The sequence below is a fragment of the Lathamus discolor genome, chromosome 3, assembly GCF_037157495.1.
Source record: "Lathamus discolor isolate bLatDis1 chromosome 3, bLatDis1.hap1, whole genome shotgun sequence".
In the NCBI taxonomy this organism is placed as follows: Eukaryota; Metazoa; Chordata; class Aves; order Psittaciformes; family Psittacidae; genus Lathamus; species Lathamus discolor.
In genome coordinates, this window is record NC_088886.1 from 118,165,731 (window position 1) to 118,190,934 (window position 25,204).

General features: G+C 37.7%; 1 protein-coding gene across 8 annotated transcripts in view; it reads right to left on the minus strand.

The window, feature by feature from the left end:
* Nucleotides 1-25,204, minus strand: part of R3HDM1 (R3H domain containing 1) — a 54,111-nt gene that overhangs the window by 10,918 nt on the left and 17,989 nt on the right. For 4 of the 8 annotated variants that reach the window (XM_065671305.1, XM_065671307.1, XM_065671302.1 and 1 more), the window contains 14 exons: nucleotides 24,879-24,957; nucleotides 23,385-23,444; nucleotides 23,164-23,304; nucleotides 20,531-20,639; nucleotides 20,340-20,435; nucleotides 19,127-19,164; nucleotides 18,994-19,044; nucleotides 18,639-18,865; nucleotides 12,109-12,263; nucleotides 10,528-10,629; nucleotides 7,041-7,295; nucleotides 6,444-6,564; nucleotides 1,431-1,585; nucleotides 737-885 (listed from right to left, as the gene is read on the minus strand). In XM_065671305.1, coding sequence (XP_065527377.1) covers nucleotides 737-885; nucleotides 1,431-1,585; nucleotides 6,444-6,564; nucleotides 7,041-7,295; nucleotides 10,528-10,629; nucleotides 12,109-12,263; nucleotides 18,639-18,865; nucleotides 18,994-19,044; nucleotides 19,127-19,164; nucleotides 20,340-20,435; nucleotides 20,531-20,639; nucleotides 23,164-23,304; nucleotides 23,385-23,444; nucleotides 24,879-24,957 — 1,738 coding nt within the window. Of the gene's footprint in view, nucleotides 1-736; nucleotides 886-1,430; nucleotides 1,586-6,443; nucleotides 6,565-7,040; nucleotides 7,296-10,527; nucleotides 10,630-12,108; nucleotides 12,264-15,685; nucleotides 15,941-18,638; nucleotides 18,866-18,993; nucleotides 19,045-19,126; nucleotides 19,165-20,339; nucleotides 20,436-20,530; nucleotides 20,640-23,163; nucleotides 23,305-23,384; nucleotides 23,445-24,878; nucleotides 24,958-25,204 lie in introns of all 8 variants that reach the window. The other 4 variants (XM_065671308.1, XM_065671306.1, XM_065671309.1 and 1 more) reach the window with 3 other exon arrangements.

Genomic DNA, 25,204 nt, shown 5'->3' on the forward strand with positions numbered 1-25,204 from the left:
ATTAGCTATAATGAATTCCTGCCCATCTGTTCCCTCACAGGTACTCGGATTGTGCGGGGGACACAGCTGCATACACAGGGAGATCTGTACATGTAGACCAGGACACCAAGACAGGTAAAAAAAAGGGACAAAACAAAACCCCAGCAGTTACTTATCAAACAGAAGCTGAGCACACGAAAAAGTTCCTACACTTGTTTCATAGCCAGCTTTATGCCAGCAGTCCTCGCTAGCAACAGAGGAAGTACATTAAGTCCTGGAAGAAGGGAGGGGTGCGGGGGAGGTGTTTTAAGGTTAGGTTTTCTTTCTCAGTATCTTGCTCTGATTTGATTTCATAATAAATTAATTTCTCCAAGTCGAGTCTGGTTTGCCCATGGCAATAACTGGTGAGCGGTCTCTCCCTGTCCATATCTCAAACCACAGCCTTTTGTTTTATCTTCTCTCCCCCGTCCAGCTGAAGAGGGCAGTGATAGAGTGGCTTTGGTGGGCACTCAGCATCCAGCCAGTCAATCCTCCACAGGAAACAACTTTTCCTGACTAACATGCATGTCCCAATTAAGGCAGTACTGGTTATTTTAGTTAATTGCATAAGAGCAAAACTAAATAGGTAATAGAGTGTCCATAAGTCTGCCTTTACAATGCCTTTTAATACAGGGAATACTATAGTGTAATAACTGTTAGTTATTAGCAGGCAATTAAGCCTATTTTCTGAGAAATCAAATAGCCAAGTTAAACTCACCTTAAATTATTCTGTTGACCTGATGGAATGACACTATAGTAAACTGGCATTCCTGTTGTGGGCAATCCTTGACTTGACTGACTGGGAATTATAACAGGCTGTTGATATGTCTGCTGGGGCACTGCTTGGGAACCTTGAGGCACCGAAACCTACAATTGAGAACACATTAACATTTTCTTCTGCAGACAGTGCTTTTTGCTGCCTCCTGTCCACCACCTAGTTTATATAAGAATTAAACAAACGAAAAACCAAACCAAAGCCAGAAACTGAAACATCTGCTGGAGCTCTCTAAATCCAGACTAGCGATTACAGTAGTTGAAATGATAGTGCTTTATTAAAGACAAATAATGTTATCTTCTTTCCCCAGAAACTAAGTGTTGATTCTGAGGGACACCATCAACCAACAAAAGAGATCTTCGGTACAACAGAAAGCAGGGTGGTGGGGATGGAAATCATTCTTCGCCATCCTCCGAATCGCAATTAACACAGCACTTGGTTCTTAACAGGACTAGAACTTGCACACTCGCAAGAGATTTTCTTCTCACTTCAGTTGTGGCGTGTTCTGTTTGTTTGGTTCTGTCAGCTCTGACACCTACTTGCAGCTTTCTACCACTGACAAAGCAAAGCACTTGAAAAAAAAAAAAAAGAATTACTCAAACACACAGAAGAGTGATTAGAAAGTTAAATGACCCACCTGGTAAGATGGCACTGAAGGATATGGAACAATCACACCTTGAATTTGATTCCCAACGCTGTTGTGTTGGCCACTGACTAGATTTTGATTCTGAGACTGCTGAACTCCAACTAAACCCTGGTAGTTTTGCTGCTGGTTGGGCAGGATCTGGTAACCTGAAATTATACATTTAAATCTTACTATGAAATAATGATCGTATTTTATACACAGTTGCTTATGTGAAAAGCTATGTGTAGCTTTTTCCAATGGCTTTTTAAATCTGGCTTATCATGCATATAAAAAGAAGCCAACATTAACGGATTTACTCATTTGGATCCTGTATGAAACATTGTACATACTATCTGCAATGCTGCCTTCACATGCTTGCAATGTGTATTTACATTCTACGTGAGTTACATGCATTAACACCTAGATTTCATACGTGAAAGTTGAATGCATTTGAGAAAAGCATGCTAGGTAATACCAAAACCAACAAATTGTCTATTAGGATGAACAAGGATTAGGATGAACAAGGCCATTCTAGGAACTTTATAGTTTTGAAATTCTAGTAATGCTAAATTCTCCCAGTACATCAGGTGCCCTATGGGTAAGAGCATCTTGACTATGATTCAAAATAGAATTGCACTTCAACACAATTTGTGTAAGGCATGTGTGCAAATATTTTGTGGAAAGGCACTTCCTACTGAAATCCGTAATGCTGAAAACAACTGGCAATTTAGAAAAATCTTCCATGTAAAAGGCATGTTTGTGAAAGCCATTTTATATTCAGAGTTATCTTGGGGAAAAAAAGATTTTCATGTTTATTCTTCTACAGTGCCTCTACAACTATTTATTACTGTTTAAACTGCTATCCTTCAAAAATGGCCTAAAAAAAGTTAAAATCCCCCAAACTCCCCCAAAAACCGAACAAAAAAAAAAACAACCCCTCAAACCAAGCATGCTGGATGGGGCTTTGAGCAACCTGGTCTAGTGGAAGGTGTCCCCGCCCATGGCAGAGGGTTGGAACTGAATGATCTTTATGTTCCCTTCCAACCTAAGCCATTCTGAGTGCCCCCCCCCCGCCCCAAGCATATAGTAGACAATTGCTACCATGATCAAACACATGCAGAACACAAGTAAAATTCCTTCTGTCACATTCTGTTATACAGGTATGCACTACTTACCACATCAGCCAAAACCCATAACTACCAGTGTTTCTGAGACAAAGCCAGTTACTGCTCCAGAATAACAGAACTGGGCCTGTCAAGATGCACTGACAGCACTAAGAGTCTGTTTTTGAATTGGACACATTCACATTCTACTGACCTTGACATTCCCCGTGCTCCCTACCTGGGTGCGGATCTATAATACAGCAAATCTAACTGCAAAAACTCACTTGGATTTTTTCTTTTTTTAAAACTGTGTTTAAGATATGGTGTGTTCTATTTTGAAAATCAGTTAACACAAAACACATTTTTGTAAACAAACCCCAGCAGCATTCATTGATGGCATACATACAGGGTACAATGAACATTGTGAATTAACAGTCTCAGCTGGCTGTCTTTATAGAAATAGCAACAATGAAGACTTAAAAGACTGTTAATATAATCAAATATTGTTTCCGAATATGAAAGGGAAGAAGGTTCAATTTGTTAAAACCAAGAGAGATATTCATTAGAAACACACACCACACTATAAATATTTTCAGAGTACTAAAAAGAACAGTGCATGCTTCAACTGGGAATACTAATTAGAATTTCTAAGAACTCTTCAGTTTGAACTACGCACAAAAATCCACGTCATCTGTAATAAAAAGCTTTGCTACAAACTGATCTATGGCCCCTAAAATGCAGCAGAATGTGAAGCTGCAGTAGATGACATCCGATCAATACCGTTGCAGCCTAAACCCCTCATTTCCCAGAAATTGCAATGTAGCTGTGAATATTTTTCAGCTGTTTCTGGCACTTCCAGAGACAGACATGATCAATTTTGCAAGCAGAGAGAACTGGAACAATATAAACTGCCTGCCAAGAAGGTTCCCCACAGCGTTCCAAAGAATGCTCCATTTTTAGCTTCACAATTTCACCTCTGCCTAGAGAGCGGCCTGACAGAACTGCAGCACTCAGCAGAAAACCCACACCTGCCATAGCAGATTGTCTCATTACACAGAAAAAGCTGAAACAGGAGATAAAAGAAGTGTGTTTCTTAATATTTACACAATTAAAGAGAAATCACTGTTCACAGAAGTTCACTTACTGAATATAGAAATGCATTTTCTGAAGAACACATTAAGAGTGAGAAACAGCCTTTATTTGAGAACAGAAATGCAAGTACAATCACTTGGTTGACAAGCTGTGAGTGTAGCTTGACTACAACTAGTGCAACTACAGCTGTTATTACAACTGTAATAGTTTTATCACTGGCTGTTGTGAAGCAGAAGCCAGCTGTACATCAGCTGATGTTCTTACAGTAATTGTAGTTCAGACAAGATTTTTAATGAGGCTGTAGTTAGGACTCATGGTAACTGGACCTTCATTATCACGGCAACCAGAAATGCCTTTTTCTGAAGGAGAGTTTTCTTCTCCCAGTATCTTTTGGGCAACCAAAGCATTCTTATTAAAAGTTAACCCTCCCCCTGCCCAGATATTTCACCTGAAACCCCTTTAAAAAGGAAGCCAGGAAGCAGCTGAAAAAGAGACCGGTTCACTGTGAGAAATGTAAACCTCTCAGACAGTGTTACGGCCCCGAATCCAACAGCTCATAAATAAAGTCAGGCCAGTCCATAATATTAAACCCCAAAGTGGCTTCAGTTGCCACGCTCTCAGAAGTGGTTATCTTTTAGCTTAATTGGTGTTCGGAGAGTTGTTTCATAGTTAGTGACCAGTGTGTAAGATGAATAAACCCATGGCTTTTATGTAATGCATGATTTGTTAATTCTTATTTTTGACCATACACCTTGCTGTATTAGCCAAGGAACCGTCTTTTCTCTCTAAAACAGATGTTGCCAATAAGCATCAACCATTTTGGATGTAGCTTTGTGTCAACCTAATATAAATATTTACTATTTAAAATAAATATACAAAAGAGAATTTCAAAATACACTATCTCATGTACAGTTCACAGATCAGAAAACATGACGTGGAACCTTCCACTGCAAGAATGCCCATTCAAATTTGTCTATAAAGCAGTAACTGAGAGCCAGCAATGGCTAGACAGCAATTTGGAGATAGCAGTTGCTCATAAAATACTTCTCTCTACCACTAATGCTAGTAAATACTAAATAATCAAACAAGATTGAATGGAATTATTGGCTGGACCATCCCTTCACTACTAAAATGTAATCCTTTGATGTCAAAACAGTAGAGTCTGCACAGCTTTCTTACTTTATTTCTTCTAGGATACAGAGGGAGATTTTCACTCTTGATGCTTTTCATCCTGTCCACATTACAGGCAGTGAAATTCAGTTAAAATGTAAAGAGCAAAAAACATACAAGAAAGAAATTAACAGCAACTGATTCCTCGCTTTGCATCTTGGTGCTGATGCCCCACACCCCATGCTTTCACCTTCACATTGGTTTCGTTAGCTCCATATGTACACTGGAGGTTCTCTCTGATGTAAATAGTATGTGTGCTATTTGCTAGGGTGTAAATGGGGAAGTAACCCCAGCTGAGCCTCAGACTTTCTGCTACTAGGTAGTCTAGGTATTAAAAATTCAGAGGGAGGAAAGCAGGCAGTATAATACAGCTGGATAATCTTTAACACCAGTGGACAGAACAAATTACAAAAAAAAGAGTAATTTGTTTTCCTTCAAAAAACGGTTAACGTACTTTCACTTCTGTAGAGCGAGAAGCAGTGATATATTTTGCAGTAAGCAGGTACTAACAGTATTTTAAAGTGATCTGACAACCCTACCACAAGTGGGCATCACATTTTGATGATTCTGCAGTGAAATAATCCCTTGTACATTTGTGAACTGGACCATAATTAGCAACTTCAAGCATCACTGCTATTGGAGCACTTCCTAGAACTGCAGAAGAGGGAGCCATCCCTCTCACAGGCTACTCAATAGAACAGCTATAAAGAAATCCAGTTAAACTTGGTAAAAGCTGATCTTTCATCCTGTTTCTGCAGAGCAACACAGGAGCAGGGCAAGAAATTAAAAAATTCTTCTTTCTGAAGGAAACTTGAAAGGACACCAAGTCTAACATACTCAACTAAGACATGTTATAAAAGCCATATTTTTAAGGATCTCTGCCTTCAAGCATCACCAGTTACTGCTGAAAGTTTTGACTGTGAGTCAGAAGTAAATCTGTTTCAGGAACTTCTCTTACTGGGGAGGTCACAATGATAATTTTAAGTACAGATTATCAGAATGATGGTAGCTACAGTTACAGTTTGTAAGGAAAGGACAATAGGAAAGAAAGATGACAAAAATACAGCTTGGTAAAATCCCTAGAAAGGTAACTCAGAAACAACTGTAAAATCTTCAGTAAAAATAGGAGGAGCAGAAAACTAGTTCTAACCACCTAAGTCTCATAATATATTCTATTCAATACCCAGATACCTTTAATCATAGGGCAGGAAAGACAAATTAAAACTGTTGTCACTAGTATCTTCTGCACAGTGCTCTTTTCATGCCACAACATCTAAAATTAGTATCTTTTGTTTACATCTTTCTGTTAAGCTACATATCTACAATGTTACATCATTTAAAGGTACTAATTCATCCAACTGTGCAAGTTACTAAAAAGTTAATTACTAGGTTACAAGTTTTTGAATTACTCAGTTCTAAACTTAAAAAAAATGACCCTATAACTGAAGTTACAGCACTAGCCACTCACAGTCATGGCTTATATCTCAAGTTTCGTGAACAACCAACTCAGGTTTTTCCACCTTAGGTTGGTTACATTTTATATCCCATATCTGAACTTCTGCTTTATCTAAAATTTTACAGCAAAATAAGTTTAACAAGCAAAACCAGGAGAAAACACACATGACACGTTCCAATGAAATGCTGAAAGAGTTCAACAAACCTGTCTGCTGTCCTGGCTGCGCCAATGGTTGGTTTTGCTGCGTGTTGTAATGGACAGAAACAGGTCGGTATTGTTGACTGGAGTGTGGATACTGATTGGGGGTACAATAACAAGCTGGCATCTAAAACGAAACAACAGATAAACAGATTAACTGCCTGCAAGCTTATAGAAGGCAGGCATCTAAACACAAAACCAATCACATGATAAAAGACACAAGACTTACTAAAAGGTGTGACTAATGTTGCACAGTTTAGCAATTAGAAATACTAGATAAATTTCCTCTTTAACAGTTGACTTCTGCTTTCACTGTAGAAGTGACAATTCCCAATTTCCATAGACACATCTAGAAAACTATGCAGAACATAGTTTTATGCAGTTTTATAACATAGTTTTACCAGTCAGACGTAAAACAGGAAAACCTCAGTGATTGTTGCTCCTCAAGCACATAAGCTAGAAAAAAACCCCTCAACCCCAGAATAAATGCATACAGCTGCAATGTAACAGGGAGCCCCACACCATATGAAAAGCTCATTAATAAAAGAGCATGATCCATTTTTAAACACAGCTTTTGGGAGGATGGAAATAGGGCCACTGTACCTGTGGCACAGGTTGCTGCATATATCCCTGCTGTGGGAGTACTTGCTGGTTGGCAGGGTGGCTAGATGTTGAGTAGCCTGGAGCAGAAACTGGCTGGCCAGAGGGTGGTGGAGCAGCTGCAATGATATAACCAGACTGCTGTGGGGGCTGGAGGACTACAGTGGACTGGAACATAGCAGTATGAGGTTCAGCTGGATCTGTGGGTGGCTGGCGGGCAAGACTCATATGGCTGAATTGTGATCCTAGGTTGTCTTGCTGTAATAGGTAAAAAGAAAAGAGGAATTACATTCATAGATGTACATTCATTTTTCTTTTCAGGAGTGTAAGTTAATGAGGCTCTAATCCTGAGTAACAAGGTACGTTCCTCTAACTTGGTATTATGCTGCATGCAAGGATTAATTTTTTTTATAGCCTGAAATCAAGTAATTGCTCTGAGAAATGTGTTCTGGTGGTTACCTACTATCTATATTTTATTAACATCTGAAACTATGATAATGACTGCCCCAAGCACTGCAGGAGTCCTGTGAAATTTGAACCATCTATTACTTTAGCCCCAAGCTCATTTTCTTTACAAGCAATTCAGCATCAAATTATCAACATCCTGGTAACAGGAAGTGATCACTAGTATTGTAATGCTGTACTAAACAAGATTTGGTTCATACTTCAAAAGTGGACTCTCCAAACATGGAGAAACACCAAAGAACACTTGATCCTCTCTTAGATCATCCTGAAGAAGAGAGGAGTTAATCAAGAGTAAGTGTAAGCTCTTTTAATGGTTAGCTACATTCACATTTTATGGTGAAATTTTATAGTTGCAGGCTATTCTTAATTACAACTGGAAATATGAATTTGCACCTGAAAGTTTATTTAGAATATCTTTACGGCTTAAAAAGACCCATTTTCATTAGATCAACAATCTAACTTTGCCTTTTGCATTTCATTCTTTAATGATGCTTATTAATGCAACTATAATGCTTTTTCTACACTGGATTTTACATTCTGCTTTTTATAATACCTAGTTTATAGAGGAGATACTGATATTTAATTGTGAGTTACCATCTGCTCTAAAATCTCCACAGGATAAACCCAAATAATACACATTTATTTCTGTTACACTACAAACAATAGTAAATTCTGATCTGGTCAGTTTGTGCTACAGTGATATGCACAGTACGAGCATAATTAACCACTAAAATAGGGTATTGCCAATAAATGGGTACGGCAAACTTCCCTGGCACCAGCTACAGTTGTGTTTAGATAATGAACCAAGACCATCAGTCCTTTAACTATAATACTTAAGTTACCATTAGCAGGAATAAATTTTTGAAACTGCCAGGACACTTAGTATCTGAACCCATCTCCTGAATGTGAAATGCTCCAAAATTATAATGATCCCGGAAAGAGTTTCATTCTCTGCTTTAACCTGTTAATGACTGTGAATCACAGCAGATACACCTGAATTAGCTGCTACTAACAGCAATTCAGTCATATGCTAAACTCACACAGGAAGGTCACACTGGCTAATTAAACATTCCCATTTCATTGCTAAGACAGTAAGAGTTATACTGACTGCAGTCCACAGATACTCAAACTCTAATATGAGAAATAACATTGCTAATAAAAAAAACACACCCTCCACAACATGAAGTTCCTTTTAGAATTGTGAACCTGAAGTACAGATAACAGTTACAGTATAGTTTTAATTATATGCGGGCTATTGAATTCAGAGAAATATCTAGCATTAGAAGACATTTCTGATTAATGTTGTAAGTAACAACAAAATAGAAACTCTGAATGCATACTAAAATATCTACTGGATAACACTGTGGTGGGTTAACCTTGGCTGTCCCCTAGGTGCCCACCAAGTCCCTCTTCACACCCCCATCATTAGCAGTACAGAGGAGGAAAGTAAGATGAAAAGCTCACAAGCCAAGAAAAGGACAGGGAGATTGCTCACCAATTACCATCACAGGCAAACAGACCTGACTTGAGGAAGATTAATTTAATTTATTGCAAACTGGTAAGAGAGCAGGATAGTGAGAAATGTAAAATAAAACCAGCTTCCCCCAGTCTCCCTGCTTCTTCCCAGGCTCATTTTCACTCCCAACTCTTCTACCTCCTCCTCCGAGTGTCACAGGGGGATGGTGATTGTGATTAGTTCGTAACACTTCACCTCTGCTGCTCCTTCCCTTCTCAGAGTCTTCCCCTCCCACAGGAGATAAGCCTTCCATGGACCTCCCCAACATGAGTCCTTCCCACAGCCTACAGTTCTTTATGAACTGCTCCAGGGTGGATCCCCCATGGGGTCACAAGTCCTGCAGCAAACCTGCTCCAGTGCAGGCTCCTCTCTCCATAGGGCCACAGGTCCTTCCAAGAGCCTGCTCCAGTGTGGGCTTCCCATGGGGTCACAGCCTCCTTTGGGCATGCCCCTGCTTTGGGCTGCATGTGGAGATCTGCTCCACAGTGGAACTCCATGGGCTGCAGGGGACAGCCTACCTCACAGGCTGCAGGGGAATCTCTGCTCTGGTGCCTGGAGCACTTCCTCCCTTTCCTCCTTCTGACCTTGGTGTCTGCAGAGCTGTTTCTCATTCTTTTTTCCTCTCACACCTGCTGCACAGCATTTTTCACCTTTTCAGAAATACATTATCACACAGATGCCACTGGTGTCAATAGCTGACTCAGCTCTGGGCAGTGAAGGGTTTTGGAGCTGCTTGAAATTGGCTCTGTCTGACACAGGGGCATCTCCTGCTCTTTCCTTGCGCCATCCCCTGTGCTACCAAAACCTTGCCACACAAATGTATTCATTAGAGCATGAGAACAGCCTGGAGAGTTGGGAAAGCCTCAACTTTTGACCTGGACTCTAGTTGAGATTCTGCCTTGGATGACTCTTCTCATTTACTAGGTTTCAGTTTCAATTTTTTTTATATATAGGTTTTTTTTTTTTCTGTTTTGGGTTTTAAACACAAAAGACTAAGATATTTAATTTCCAGCTTCTGTTTATGAAACAAGGGATGCTAGTGAGGTAGGAGGGTTGAAAGTTCTGGCAAAGAGGATAGAAAAAGGTAACCTCAAAAAAACCCCCAGAAGAGCCGACCCCTCAAAATGTATTAATGTTCAGCAGAAGAAAGAGTAGACAAAGAAGCAACAGGAAAGGATGGAAAGAAGTTAACCAGAGACATAAAAAGGTACTGACTGGCTAACAAAACAATAGTATTTGAAAGCTGTTCCTTTGCCAAGGAAAATAATATATATCTAAATACAGAGATATATAGATACAGCCCTATTGGTATGATTTTCTGCTGAACTTGAAGTAAACACATTAAAAACCTCAGGAACTATTTTCCCCTTCTTAGTACCATTTCACTGTGATTGAAAAGGTAGCCAGTCATTACACTCGTGTCACACACCATTACAAACAACCAAGCAAAGGTCAGCATCCACTTAAGATTAACCCATGCAAGGAGGAGATGATCAGAAGATGTAATACCACAGAATATTGCTGTGTAGAGCAGACTGGCAGGAGCGGGGGTGGATAAGAGACTGCTGAGTACTGAACAGGCTGGGAAGAAGGCTGCAGAGGCCGCATAGGCTGAAGAAAGAACAGGTTTATAAACATGGTTAACATCAGAGTAAGAGAAGGGAAAACAAAGTTGAAGTCTTTTGTAATAGAAAAAAGCAACTATGCTCCATTATGAGACAGGGAATGGATAAATCTTTCTTTCTTTAAGCTCAAGACTGCACAGAATTAAGACTGAAGTAATTTTCAATATCCCAGTCTCACAGCAGAAATAAATTTGCTTTTTGTACATTATATTAATCATAAGCCAGCAAGTTGCTTCTATAAAACGTTTACTGTTACTTTTAGAGGTTTTTTTAATTTATTTATAAAACTACACATGCATTCTTAAATACAAGTTGTTTCAAAGCATCTAAATGGAGAATGAATTTATTACTAACCACAGATTATAACATATTACTTTCACTTATTCAACAATACTATTTGCTCTAGACTGCGGTCATTTGAACATCAGAGAGGTATGACTGCTAATTATAATTTCTAATATTTCAGGCAGGTTCAACTCCAGTATCCATGGAGAAGAACAGTGTAGTACTAGTCTCCTATTTAATCATTTGCAAGAACCACGGAAGTAGTTGTGAAGAAAACTGCAAATACCACATATCCCACAAACTAGACAGGGAGAAGGAGCACAAATGAGCCTTTTTCAAAACAGAATATCTCTGCTGTGGCATACACAGAAGATTAAGTCAGGGTTAAATGAATAAAGGTTTAGATGAAGCTCTAGAAATAACTTTCATAGTTTAAGAACGATGAACATTTGAGAACAATTTGAAAATACCACTGGACACTATAGCTTGGTGCCTGAAATAGCAGCTGTGAAAAGAAGTTGAAACCTCCTTTCCCTCCCCATATGCACTCTTTGCTTTTCTTCTTCAAGGGCTGTGGTCACCTTTAATCTGGCTGATTCTGCTCAATTCCTCTTGTATAAAATGAGAATAAAATATATCCCGTATTTCAGCATGCAGTTTTGTGAGCAGAGTGAACCAAACCACTACTAAAGAAGTGTTCCCATTCCATCAGTCCCAAGCTACCTCTTTTGTGCCATGACTACTGCTTGTGCAGTACAGCCCAGAAATTCACCTGGCTGAAAAATAATCTTAAGACAATAACAAAGTTTTCAGTTGGATTAACTTGCTTCCCAGATTGCTGACTACATTACTGTTAATGTCAGGATAAGCACACAGTCTGATTACTGATAAAGGCATAGCCTCTTTCCCACAGCAACCTAGGTATGGTATGTTCTTGATACCAGTACACTTTCATGCTGAAATATCTTCTACGTTTTTAAGAAAAGACTGCCTCTACCCCATTACTAGCAGAATGGATAGTTCTGAGGCCTAGGGGGAAAAAGTCCAGTTACCCATATCTGCATAGCTCTTACTTCTCAATATACACTTCAACGGAACAAATCTATTGATCCCTTGTCATCAGACAGCAATGTGACAGTATCAGTCATCAATATAAGTATCATGTATTTGACATGTGCACCTGTGAGAGGATGTGATTTGCTGCTGGCTGTTGCTGAGGTGGTGCAGGAAGAGGTGGCTGTTGTGGAGGTCCAGGCACTTGGGTCCTAACAGGTTGCTGAGGCATAGGAGGATTGTACACAACTGGAGTGCCATCGGGATTCAGGAATGGCTGACCTGAAAAGGTGAAAGAGAACAAACACAACCAAATGACAGCCAGATGCATCATCTAAGTCTGAAGAAAACAAAAACAAATGTATTTACGAGGCAAAATAATAATAAATTTTGAAAATAAGTGATGTCAAACTGGTTTACATGACAGATTCATGCCAAACCCCCATAACTACATTTATAACAGGAATGACTAAGCAAGCCTCATTTGACAAACTACAGGCAGTGAAAACCCAAAACATGTAAGGTAAACAAAGATAACCCAGTCTTTACTTTGTGAACACAGATAAATATTTGTTGTATCCTGCTTGTTTTGAAAACTCATCTTTAATTAAGTGGATTGAAAAGGGCAGGAGTAATAAAGGAAAATCCTACTAAAAATACTATTGTAAGTACCTTTTAAAAGGCAATTAAATGAATCTCCTTTAATCAGTTTGAACACAAATCAGAACAGAGGAGAGCTTAAAGCCAAATCTTTTAAAACTGTATATACACGTATATACCTTTATATAAGCAGTAGCTGCAACAGTATTTCCCTAAATGCTAATGAGATTACTGTCAAAGGATTCACATACCCTATTCATAGATGAATTGGCTTTCAGCTTTCAAACTAAATAGTGTAGTATTAGTCTCCTATTTAATCATCTGCATTTTCAATATTACAGCAGTGGGCTAATGAAAAAGAATTAAAAAATAAACTACTTCAAAGTAAATTATAAACAAATAGTGATTGGTGCCTGAGTTGGGAAAAACAAATCAAAGGAACAAGAAATTAGCTCACAAGGGCCTGTGTCTAGCTGCTTAATTACATGTGTCTGGCATTGGTTTATTTTGATACTTAAGGTCCAAAACTGATATAAATTTTTTTCTCTTCTGATACAAATATTTTCTTGTCTGAGATTCTTTCCAGAAAGGTATAGACTGAGACTAAAGCCTTTACACCCTAGCCAGGGTCCTGTTAAAGTAGTGCTCCTCCAGACTTCATTACCCCATCATATTTAAGTAAGACTGGCCAACATTAAAGTGTAAACTTGCTGCAGAGAGGACTGAGGCAATTAATGCAAGAGGTAGACAGGAAGCATGAACTGATTTGCAAAAGGAAGCTACATATATTATGCAGCTGGACTGCAGGCAATCAAGCTATATTCAATTTAGCTTAATAGATTTCTCTTTAATGCTCAAGAATTGGCAATGTTCACAAAAACAGGGAGTCAGACTTTATTTCCTTCTACTGCTTTCTGGTAACCATGGGTTCTTAACTTGTTTCCTGTAGTGGCTGAATAAGAACTCTTTTCCTAATTATCACCTTCAACTACTAAGAACAACTCTGTTGACATAAGGTCATGAGATCCTGTCGGAAATACTGAGAAACTAGTTATGTTTTTTGAACTCTGACTGTCATCTGGAACAATAAAGCCAGATGAACAGTTACAGAACATTATTATTCGATTACATTTTAAGTGAACTATTTATCTGAACCTAGATATTCCCGATGCTGGAAGTGTACCTTCTACTAGACATTCCAGACTCTCATTAGACTTTAACATAATATTCTGTTATGAAATACTATTAATGAGTGTTTTAAATACATTAAAATATTGATAAAATGTAGTTAGAATCACAATTTGAAAACTAAGCTAATTTTAATCAATATGAAAGACAGTCAAGTCTACAGTTCTGCTGCCTCTTCCAAGGGGGGTGCAAGTACAAGATGCTTTCAGATTAAAAACTTTCATAACCACATTAGTTTCTCTGCCCTTCCCTGTTGCTATGTGGAAGTCCCACCAATGTAACAGGGAAAATGACCAACAGTACAGGAGGAAGAAAGGGAAACTGATCACATGCAAAACATTGACAAGCACATAATTGAAATGAAGATGACTCAAATCCCACTACTTTTTAAATGGCAAAACTTCACCATGTTTTACATGAAACCACCTTCAAGCTGATGGTGTCATTTCAGTGCTCGCAGTATCTGTTTTGCCATACAGTAACTGAAGATTTTAGCATAGTCATATTATGAAAAGTGAGAGCCAACATTCTTCATATTTAACGTATAGTCTAGTGTATCCAAACATTAAACCTTTTTTCTTCTAGCAGAACTTGTTCACTAATGATCATATTTGTCTTCAGATGCTCAACACGCAATGGGAAATTCACATACAAGATGTACAACTATCATTGTAATTAGAAAATTGAAATCAGTAGTGCTGTTGTCCAGCACCTAGATCTAAGATGGCAGATACATCCTCCTGCAAATCCAATGGCTATCTACAAAAATTAGAAGCTACAGCTAGTCATTTGTTGCCATTTTTTAGCAGGTCTGGCTTAAACTGTTCCATTTATACAGTAAGTTATTTAAGAGAAACCTTAGGCACCATATCAATACGCAGAATCATTAATTAAAAAACCGTATCAAATGCTGGATACAACAGCAATTAATTTATATTAAGGAAAAGATAACTTTATTTCAAAGTTAAACCTTTCAGTTATAGAAGAGAAATAATTTAATAACTCTTCATTTTAATAACCCCAATGAGAAAAATCTAGTTTAAAACATCACTTGCAATTATATTCAAACATTATTAATAAATTCCATCTACAGAATGAAGGAAAAAATATCCAGAAGTATTTTCTTTTCCACAAGCAAACCAAATCTTTGCACTAAAATTAAAATATAATAATTTTACACAGATAATGCATTACATAAAAGGTAAGTCAATATTTTAATTTCTCAACTTCTATAATAAAGTAAAAGTTTGGCCAGAGAATGCTAACTAGTTATTTAATCCAGACAAGTGGTTACACATCTCTCTGCATCTACATTGTGAAGTACCAATTTCCTACAACTTAGTAGGAATAACAGTACTGGCCAATTACACTAAGTTTTGAACTGATAAGCAGAAGCTCAGAAATAGCATGGAATCGCACACTTACTTCTTTCACTTGTTTTAAATCAGTGTTATGTGCATAAAGACACAAGAGTATGTTGTGACAAAAAAAAAAACAACCCACACAGGATAAATTCTTTTAAGTCAATATGAAGAATATTTTAGGCTCTCTCCCTCCCTGAAACTGTTTATAGTAGCACTGGGAAAGACTCTTCCCTTTCCCAGAAAAACAGATGAAACGATTTAAGTTGTTCCATGTTCTGGATAATAAATCACAAGATTTTCAGATTTTGTCCAAGTCACTTATTAAAATTTTAATTTTAAGTTAAACTCTAGTAGAGAGAAATCAAGTGAGTTTACTTATTCCTTTGATCCTAGAGTCATGCTTTCTTTCAAATTAAGTGCACTGAACAAACACAACCACAGAAAAGAGGAAAAAAAGAAAGGACAACACTGATGTTCAGTCTTATGTAAACACTCGTGCATTTTTCTCCAAGATCTCAATTGAAACAAAAACATCCACAAGCATGTACCAACCTGTTTGAGGGTTGATCAGAATACTGCCAGGCGGTATGCCTGCCGCTTCCAAGGGAAGCAAAAAGAAGCTAGTGCTAGTAGGTGCCACTTGCCCGCTTATGCCACCATCAAAGGAAAGAGAGTTACTAGTGCTGACAGTTGGATAGACGGCAGGCGTGCCATGAGAAGGCTGGCTTAGAGCTGGCACTGGAAGAGGCTGCTGGGTGTGAGAAAGAGAACCCGTGGATGACCCTACACTACTAGAAGACTCTGAACCTAGGAAAGGAGTAATGAGAAATTGTTTTTACCTAGAGACAGAAACATCACACTCACTTAAAATATATACTTGTAAATGCTTACCCTTAAAGCTCAGCATTAAGTACATTATTAAACAGTGGCCTTTTCACTGAACTCCCCCTTCACCTCCCCGTAATACCATTACAAGACTCCTTCTGTGAACCAAGGGTCAGTTCAGCACTGCTTTGCACTGTAGTGAGGCTTTCGTATTTAGCTCAGTTTTTCTGGACAGAAAACACATGCCTGTACATATGCACATGCTGATGTTCAGTCCATCCACAACTCATTTAAGTGTTTGGTCAATTATTTCAAAATGGTGCATGCACATGTATCAACTGGATACACTGAAGCAATGAACACACATCACACAACTGCTGCATAGGTGCCAGCTGTGGGGTAATGTAGATGCCATGGGTCCAGTGTCCCTTCAGACACGCTAGCTAAATTCACATGCTCTGTAGACACAGACAGCATGCAAACAATGACCATTTCCTTTTTACTACGAGATGTCAGAGATCTTCTCTGACTCACATGCTGGACCAATTGCAATATATTAACAAAGCTCAAACTACTTCTTTTTCCTCCTCTGACAATTTTCAGACTGAGATCAAGAATACAACCGAAAAAAGTCATGGTAACTGGTAGCTTTAACCTAAGCTTATGCAACAATTCAAAATTTAGAAGGAGTATGAAATAGCTGATTGAAAGCAATAAGCATTTTATAGATATGAACAGCTATAAACACTGCAAGGCAGTGGAAAACCAGACCCCGAGCTTTCTGAAAGCCAGTGCATGCAGCTAAAAGCAATATTCCAAAAGTCCAGTATGGACAGGTGCATAGAATTGCACTGTTCCTAGATTACTGTATACCTAGCATCTCTAAGCATACAGTTTATCATTCTTTTTATTAAGTCTGTGCTATACTTGTGGTACTTGGAAACCGAACATAGCTGTTTAAATTTAAGGACTCTTCATTAACAGCCTCTTTACAATCTAGAAGAGGAAGCAAGACTCAGAAAGGGCTGCAACAAAATTTATCTACTGTCTGAAGCAGCACTGCAGCCCTTGATAAAGATTTCTAATTGTAACTCATTTACTTATGTATATGAACATGTAGTACAGCTTGAAGCATTTGCTGATGCTGACTACTAACCTTTTTTCTGCTTCTAGACGAAGTGAAATACAAGGGTATTAATTGTAAACTGAGCAAAAATAGCACATCCCAGCTCTGAAAAACAGTCTTCACCTGACCAGGGTTAATTTGATTTGTTTACAAGTGTATCCACTTCCAGATTATGTAGAGAAATGAGGCTGAAGCCATAATTAAAGCCAATTATATCTTGCATCAAAATGAACAAACAAAACCAACCTCAACATGCAAAATCACCACAACCTGTAACTGCAGTGAAGCAACCACCAAAGACAGGCATTCTGAACTCTGAATGTTAACCCTCAGAATGCCAAAATAAAGTTTCCAGTGGAATTTTAAGAATCCATTTATGTTCTTGCAACTTAGAAAACAAATATTTCTAAGAATGTATTGACTATTTAGACTATTCTCAGGTTGTAGTTTCCTTTCAAGCTATGCCAAATAGCATTACTACATTGCTAAATGAAATAAGTCTATATGATGGCACAATTCTACAGTATATGCAGAAGTACCTTGGAATGCATTTTTTAAAAATACAATTCTACAAAGGATAAACAGAATTTATAACTGGTTTGCTGCATTAAGACGCACAAGTGTGGTGACAGACATATAAGGCAATGTTGGTTTAAGGGAAAGCAGAAAGTGTTAACATATCCTTATCAGAAACAAGTTGTATAAAGAAGATCACAGCCAAGATTAACACAGGCAAGCAGTAATATTCTGCTTTTTCACAGTTCAAGTTCTGAAGCAGTGCATCTGTAACCCACCCATGTATTTACAAGCCTCAAAATTCTCCACAACCAAGATTATCTATTAGATCAAACAGCATTGGCATTTAGAATACAAATAGTTACTAAATTTCATATTTTTAGAGATTTTGATTTGACGTTAATTATAAGTTAACACACTTTTGAAACCCAGACTCTTACATTTTCCCCCATCATTTCCGAATCTTAAAGACTACACTTTGACCACTGATCTGATTTTTCAGCAATCTAAAAATTATGATTTTTAGCTATATTCATTTCAATTTAAACAATGGCACTGAAACACAATAAATAAAACTATAAATTGACAGGCTTTAATACTGTTTATTCCTAGCTAGCAGGGTAGCAGCACACTGTTTCCTAAGACTGCACAATGCAGCTTTGCCACACTGAAGCCAAAGAGCTGAGTTGTAATTTTTTATTCAGCATAGAGTACTTATATTGATAAAGGTTTTCATATCCTTTGTATGAGTTGAAATGCATTTAGCTTAAAGCCATCTATAATGTACTTTACAATTCTTCTTCCAAAGTCAGAAGATTTCATTTAGTTTATTACCTGAATTTTAGGCCTTTGAGGCAGTTAGCTAGGTCTGCAGTCATTCTTACATATGCAGCCCCCACTAAATTCAGAGGGAGTTGTATGCATGGAGCACCTATGAGACTGAGGCCTCTACATATGTACACATCTGCAATACGCATCAAGTATCAAACCATCAGGTACTTCACTGCTATGTAACTATTTGTACAGATTTTATTATACCTGTCTTAGACAGCCTGCCTGTGCTTTTGCTGCTTCCAGAGCTATCTCCTCTTGTCAGAACTGATATCCCACTGAAGCTGCTGGCTTTCGTTACAGCTGGCTTCAGATTGCGGATGGAGCTATCAGAGTCGGTGCTGCTCCAGGGACGGGGTTCACAATACTTCAGATCATTCTCAGTACTGCTTTGATGGCTGTTGGCTGATCTCCCTGATGTTTCCTTATTGATTCTGTAAGTTATAAACTAAACTTTTAGCACAAGCATCAATTGCAAAATAAGGGAAAAGAAAAAAAAAAAAGGTGAAATGCATGCAGAATACTTTGGAATTTATTTTTTTTTAAAGAAAGCATCAAATACCTAAGTATCTGTCGTCTTTGTTGTGTACTATTAGTTTCTTCCTCCTGGATTCTGTTGACATTTTAATAAGACAGCTTAATATTTATTAAGAAAATAGGAAAACAAAACAGAATTAAACTGCAAATTTTCTTACCTTTTATCAGTGAAATAATTCTCTTGGGAACACAGGGACTGAGGGGCAAAGAAGTGTAGAAATTAATATGAATGTCATCTAGAACCCCTACTACATCGCAGTAACAAAACATGCTGCAATACAGAGTCTTCTGTATTAGACAGGGACTTTTATAGCATCCTCTTTATATTAAGCTGCCTGAAAACTTAAACCTCTTTACTGGATAACTTCCGTGTTATAGGGGAAAAAAAAGCAATATAAAAAGGCTCATCTGCAGGAAATAAAAAGTTGGCATTAGAATAGTTACAGTGCTGATTATTGTGTTTATATCAGTATTTTACTGAAGTTACAATTCTTCCATTTGGCCTTCACTGCCTTATGTCACTTCCAACTGATGTGTGACTTCATGTGCCGGTTAGCACCACCTGAGTTGCCTTGGCTTTTGATCGAAACATGAAGAAGAACATGATCCTGGCTACTGTACTGAATTCTTTGGGTACAGGTACACATATGCTAAAAAAGCAGACAGAATATACCATCAAAAAGGCTATTATTAAATTCAATTATGTTGTCCTTGACTGTGACTTCCAACATTTGGTACAAAGCTTCTAAGGGTACAATATCTGCCAAATGAGAATGCAAAAGGAAAAGGTAATTTTGTATCCAAAGTCCATTCTTTTTGCTCATAACTACAGTGAACACGCAAAGACTTTTGGAATGTAACTGCATACAGCAGATTAGCCTATCTGAGCTCGTTACTCTTTCTTCAGAACAAGAATCTGGCTTTGGGTGTACAAGAGCTACATGTAAGTGTCAAAAAAGAGTGGATTATTAGAAGTAATACTTATTTTTTAAGACATTTTTTCAGTTTTGCTCAATATGATTAAAAATAACGAGTACTTGTGACTGAATTATATTTTACAATGTTGTCCTGCTTGCTAACTCCAGTCAAGAGAGACTAGGCTTCCAGAATCCTGATTGAAATTTCACATATGGGAACTCAAATAATTTTACTGTGACCAGTCATAAGATGTGTTTGATATAGACACAAGTGAGAAAAAAACCCAATATTTTGGGGTTTGGTTTTTTTTGTGCATTGTGGGTTTTTTTGTTGTTGTTGGTGGTGGTTTGTTTGTTTGTTTCCTGGAAATAAGTATTTTTTAACAAAAAACACGTATGTGTGTGTGTGTGAAGTACTGATAGAAAACACTAGAAGATTTTCTTTGATACATACATCTTGTGCAAATATTCTTTCTCTAGCCCTCTGATATTCTTCTTCACGTTCTTCTATGGATTTACTTCTTCTGTCGTCTTTTAATCGTATTCTCATCTAAATTAAGTGATACAGTGTCACCTTCTACAGGAAAATAGTATAAATGCAGTCAAATACAGCAAGTGGAAAGGAATAATCCATATGTATTTTACCTGGTTGTCATCTTTGTCTAAACTAGAGTTATCTCTTTTAAGGATGTACCGCTTCTGGAAATCATCGCTCTTCTCATCTTTTATATGCTCACAAAACTTTTGGTCAGGTCTGTGAAAAGTGGTTAGAAAGAAAAGATTTATGGTTTTGTCAACACACTATGCACAGTGGAACAAACTGAAATATACCCAAGATTAATGTTAACTATACTTAATATTCTAAGTGAAGTGATAGATTTGGTTGTCCAGGCAATGGGAACGGTACCAAAACTGTAAGAAGATGTATGCCCCTGACAAGTCCTGTTCCTGAGGCTTAACAAACCTGCTTTTAAAATCTCTTCCTCCTTCAAAGCTTTTGCTTCAATTTCCAATTAAGATGGCAAGCAAACCACATGCCCTTGGGGAACCAGAAGTGCTCTCAAATCCAGACTGGTGCCATGCAATGGATATTGGGCATGCATGGAAGTGAAGATAGGTGTTTTCTGCTACAGCTGTAATACCTCAGAATTCATTTCAAAGGAAAACAGAAGATAGAGGAGAAAGCATTGAAACTTGCAAACTTATATAACAGAATTAAGTAGAAATAAGCAAGAGAAGAACAACAGTATAATGCAGGCACAAGATCGCAGTAAGAGGATGAAGCAACAGATTTTATATGATTGGATATTTTATCTACTCTGTCAAAGAAAATGAGATATTTTGCAAAGTCTTGTTATTACAAATAAGATACCAAGTACCTAGACAATAAGACTACTACTATTGAAAGAGAAGCTCTCAGACAAGCAAGAAATATTTCTCCAATAAAAAACAAGCCATACATATATTATGTTTCTTTATTCATTTTTTCCCAGAACATCTGTATAGAATCAGGAGGACTTTTTCTATACAACAGTCAACCCTAACTATTAGTTACTGGATGCCCAAACATAATTAGCAGGCATTTCAGAGAACCTTTAGACTGTCTTACCTCTTTCTTTTAAAGGTCCCTGAATTTACTGCCCTGCAATCACCAACTTCCCACTCCACTGAGACGTCCCAGTATGCACTGGGTTGCTGATGTCAGTAACATCACTGATCGGTGATGGAGCCGGGAATCTGCCTATGAGGAAAAGGTAAGTTTGGGTTTATTCAACATGGAGCAGATCTCCAAGGTTTTCTTTCCAAATTCTTATTTTATATCCAAAGTGATTTAAAATAAGAATACTGAAAACATTAAGAATCTTAATGTCTGCAGGTTAGATGAAATGCCTGCTAATTAGTAACTACACCTACTGGGGGCTTCCAGAGGCCACAGGCTATTTAAATACAGCTGAGGAAAAAAAAAAAAAAGAAAAAATATAAACAGGACATAAAAATTAAGAAATTATCTTTTAATAGCTCTTAAAGTACTTCCACACTTGAAGTGCTAGACTGAAGCTTCAGTCTAGAGATGCTGGTAAAGGCATTGAAATGTATGGCTTTGTAAGTCAATTTAGACAGAAAATGCATAGCCAAAGCAAAAACACATACACGAATATGGAAGTTATTTAACAAATGTTTAGGTTCTATATATTTTACTAGAAACTTCCAAGGAGAAAACTGTTCACTTAGCTAAAACTTCAGTGTGGCATAGTATTTCAGTTTTACTGACTCTATAAGTAGAGTGGGTAGTAAGATTTTTTTTTTCCCCAAAGCTATGGAGAATGCACATCAGAACTGGGATAAGGATGTAGGCACTGTAAGCTCTTGTTTTCAGGAGATCAGATCATAGAGTACTTAAAAAACCTAAACATTCCATGACAAAAATGGTGTCAGACAAACGTTTGAAGCTAAAATTAGAAATTAGGTGGCATAAACATACCGACACAATAGTCCTTTGTTTTTCTGAGAAAGAATGAGAACATAGAGCAAGTACAGAGGACAGAGGGAACAGCCAGGTCCTACGAATGAAAAGGTCAACTACACATGGGTTTTGGACTTGCTGTGACCCCAATTACACTTTTTTTGTAATATGGATTTGCCTAGTGGTTTCTTCAAGAATTCTCCAGCCCTCCATGCCATGACTTGTTATCCTGGTTGACACTTCAACTAATGGGATGTCTGTCTTCCCTGCTACCTTAATTTGTTAGGCCATGTGAGAACTGTAAGCAACATTATTCCAACAAAAGACTTCAATGTCTGAATTTTCCGAGTAAATTTTTACTGTACAAAAACTGAGTCGTGCAAGTCTTGCCTCCTCCTTTCATCAAATCGGAAATAACTGTTTTAAGTTAAGGGTTCGTTCTGCTTTCCATATGAAACAAAGAATGTACTTTGTAAGTTTTACTGGCATAAATCTTTAAACAAATAAATAGTTGATATAAACCTGTACTTCATGGAAACAAAACTAACAACGAGTCTCTGAGAAAAGCAACAAAAATTCTTAATTTACAGATAACATCCTTTCTTCCCCCCCCCCAAAAGTTTAAACATGGAACAGATGATGTTACATAACACTGGAATATGAAAAGTAGAGCTCCTTCAACTCCCTTTCCTTGATGGATGGTTTTCAGTGAGCAGATAAGACCTCCGCTGCTACAGATGCAGCATCATTGCAGAATGCATCTTAGAGGTTAAATCTAAGCATCAGAAAGTTTTTTCAAGACTTCTACACTTACATTCTTGTATTGCTAGTTTTATTTACTATGACTGACTTTCCACTCTGGTCCACGTTGTGCTCTAATCCAAAGTAAGCAGCTACCCTGTGCAACAGCATTCTATGGTAAGATGTCATTGGGGGAAACTTTTTTCTTGGAACTCTGGAAGAAAGGAATAGGAGTTTTATGAAATAAACAGGAATACTCTTGAATTTTTTTTCCTATCAAAGTACAGTACTTACTCATTATTACCAATGAAATCTAAAATTTCCTGTTCTAATTTCAGCAGCGTCATTCTGTCCCTGAAAATAAAAAACACAGCAACGCACATGAGACACTCCAGTAACCACAGCTGTATTCATCTAAGAATACACAGATAAGGTCTATAATCAAGGGATGATGGTAAATGCAAATAGGACCATCAAATGCAGTATTTTTAGGAGTATTAATTTTTCAAAAGCTATACTGTACTGAACTCACATAGTGAAACATGCTGTTCTCAGAATACAAAAATCCTCCAAGGGAATCTCTGCCCAGTAGGCTCAAAAGAACATTGAGAAGAAAGACTCAAGAAGAAGAACAAGTAGTAACCAGGTGGGTTCTTGTTGGTTATCGTGGGTAGTAAGAGCCCTGAACTAGCCCTTGGATTGTGAAGCATATAGTGGAATAACTGAGACAGAGTAGGAGAGTACTGGTAACAGGAGGCACTGTTATGACATTTCCTACAACATACCAACAACCAAGTACTTAAAAGCTGGCACACGCTGCAATGTGATGAGGTGACAGAGATGAACGCGAGTCTTAGAAATGTTTATGCCAGTTCCAACAAGTCATTAACATGCAAAGAAATTAACTGCTGCAGAGTTTATAAGCTTCCCAATTAGTGTGTCTGAAAGCCCGCTGCAGCCCTTCACCTACAGTTCCTTATTTTCATTGGGATGCTTTATGACTCCAAAAAAGAACACAAGAGCCACGCAGAGATCTGTGCTTTCAACTTTTACTCTACAGGACAAAATTATGTTGGTCCCTTATTACAGCTCATTTAACATTTTTTGCCAATAAGACATAATCACAATCACATTGACAATTATAACTATAACATTAATGAGTAACAAGTAGAAGTGGGATAGCTTTTGTGACAGAAGCACAAGTCCACTGAGTTAACTTCTTGCCTTGTATGTATAATAGCCATGGATTTAGCATGAAATCCCATTGAAGAAAAAAACCAAACGAGTTAGCCGGCAACATCAACACAACAGAACTACGTCAACTCTGTTGCTAACAAATGATGGGCTTCAATTAGGTCAGATTTGGTTTCTGATGTGACGATGTATATCTTTAACTATGGTTATGTGGTACAGCCTAAAAAGAAAACCCCCTTTGTCTGTAAATTCAGTGCAAGACAGATTAAAGTCAGAGAAGGCAGTCTGGTCTCTAAGCTAGAAGTTTTAGAGACACAGTCTTACAGTCCCTTCAGGAAGATAGCTGCACACAGACAGAATTTATTATTTGCCTGTTCAACATTAAAAGCACTTAAACCATTTCAGTGTCCTGAACCCCTGTTCAGGTAACACACAGATTACAGTGGATTGGTGTTTCAGAGAGCCTGCGCAACATCCTAAACAACTGACATGTATGGTAAACATTTTTGGGGGGGGGGGGGGGAGGGAACAAGACAAAACCCACCAGGCAACAAGAAGAAAGAAAACCAGAAAGTTGACATAACTCATACTTACCTGGGATTGTTTTTTAACGTATTTACTAAAAATTCATGAAGATCTATACCAGTGGAATCTGTATACTCTTGGCTGGAATCTAAGCGTGAGGGGGACAAGAGCGAAATTACAATTTGAGAAAACACTTTTTTTTCCAATTATTGGTGAACATACTATTTATGGATCAACATTATATAACTATTAGGCAAACTATTCCCAAAATTAAACAACTACAGTTTCCAGGGACAAGGCAAAAAGGAAAAAACAAAACAGAAAACCCAACATCACTCCTCCATCCCCTAATTCAAGTGTAATACAGAAGCAAAAGCTTCAGTAACATTGCCAAT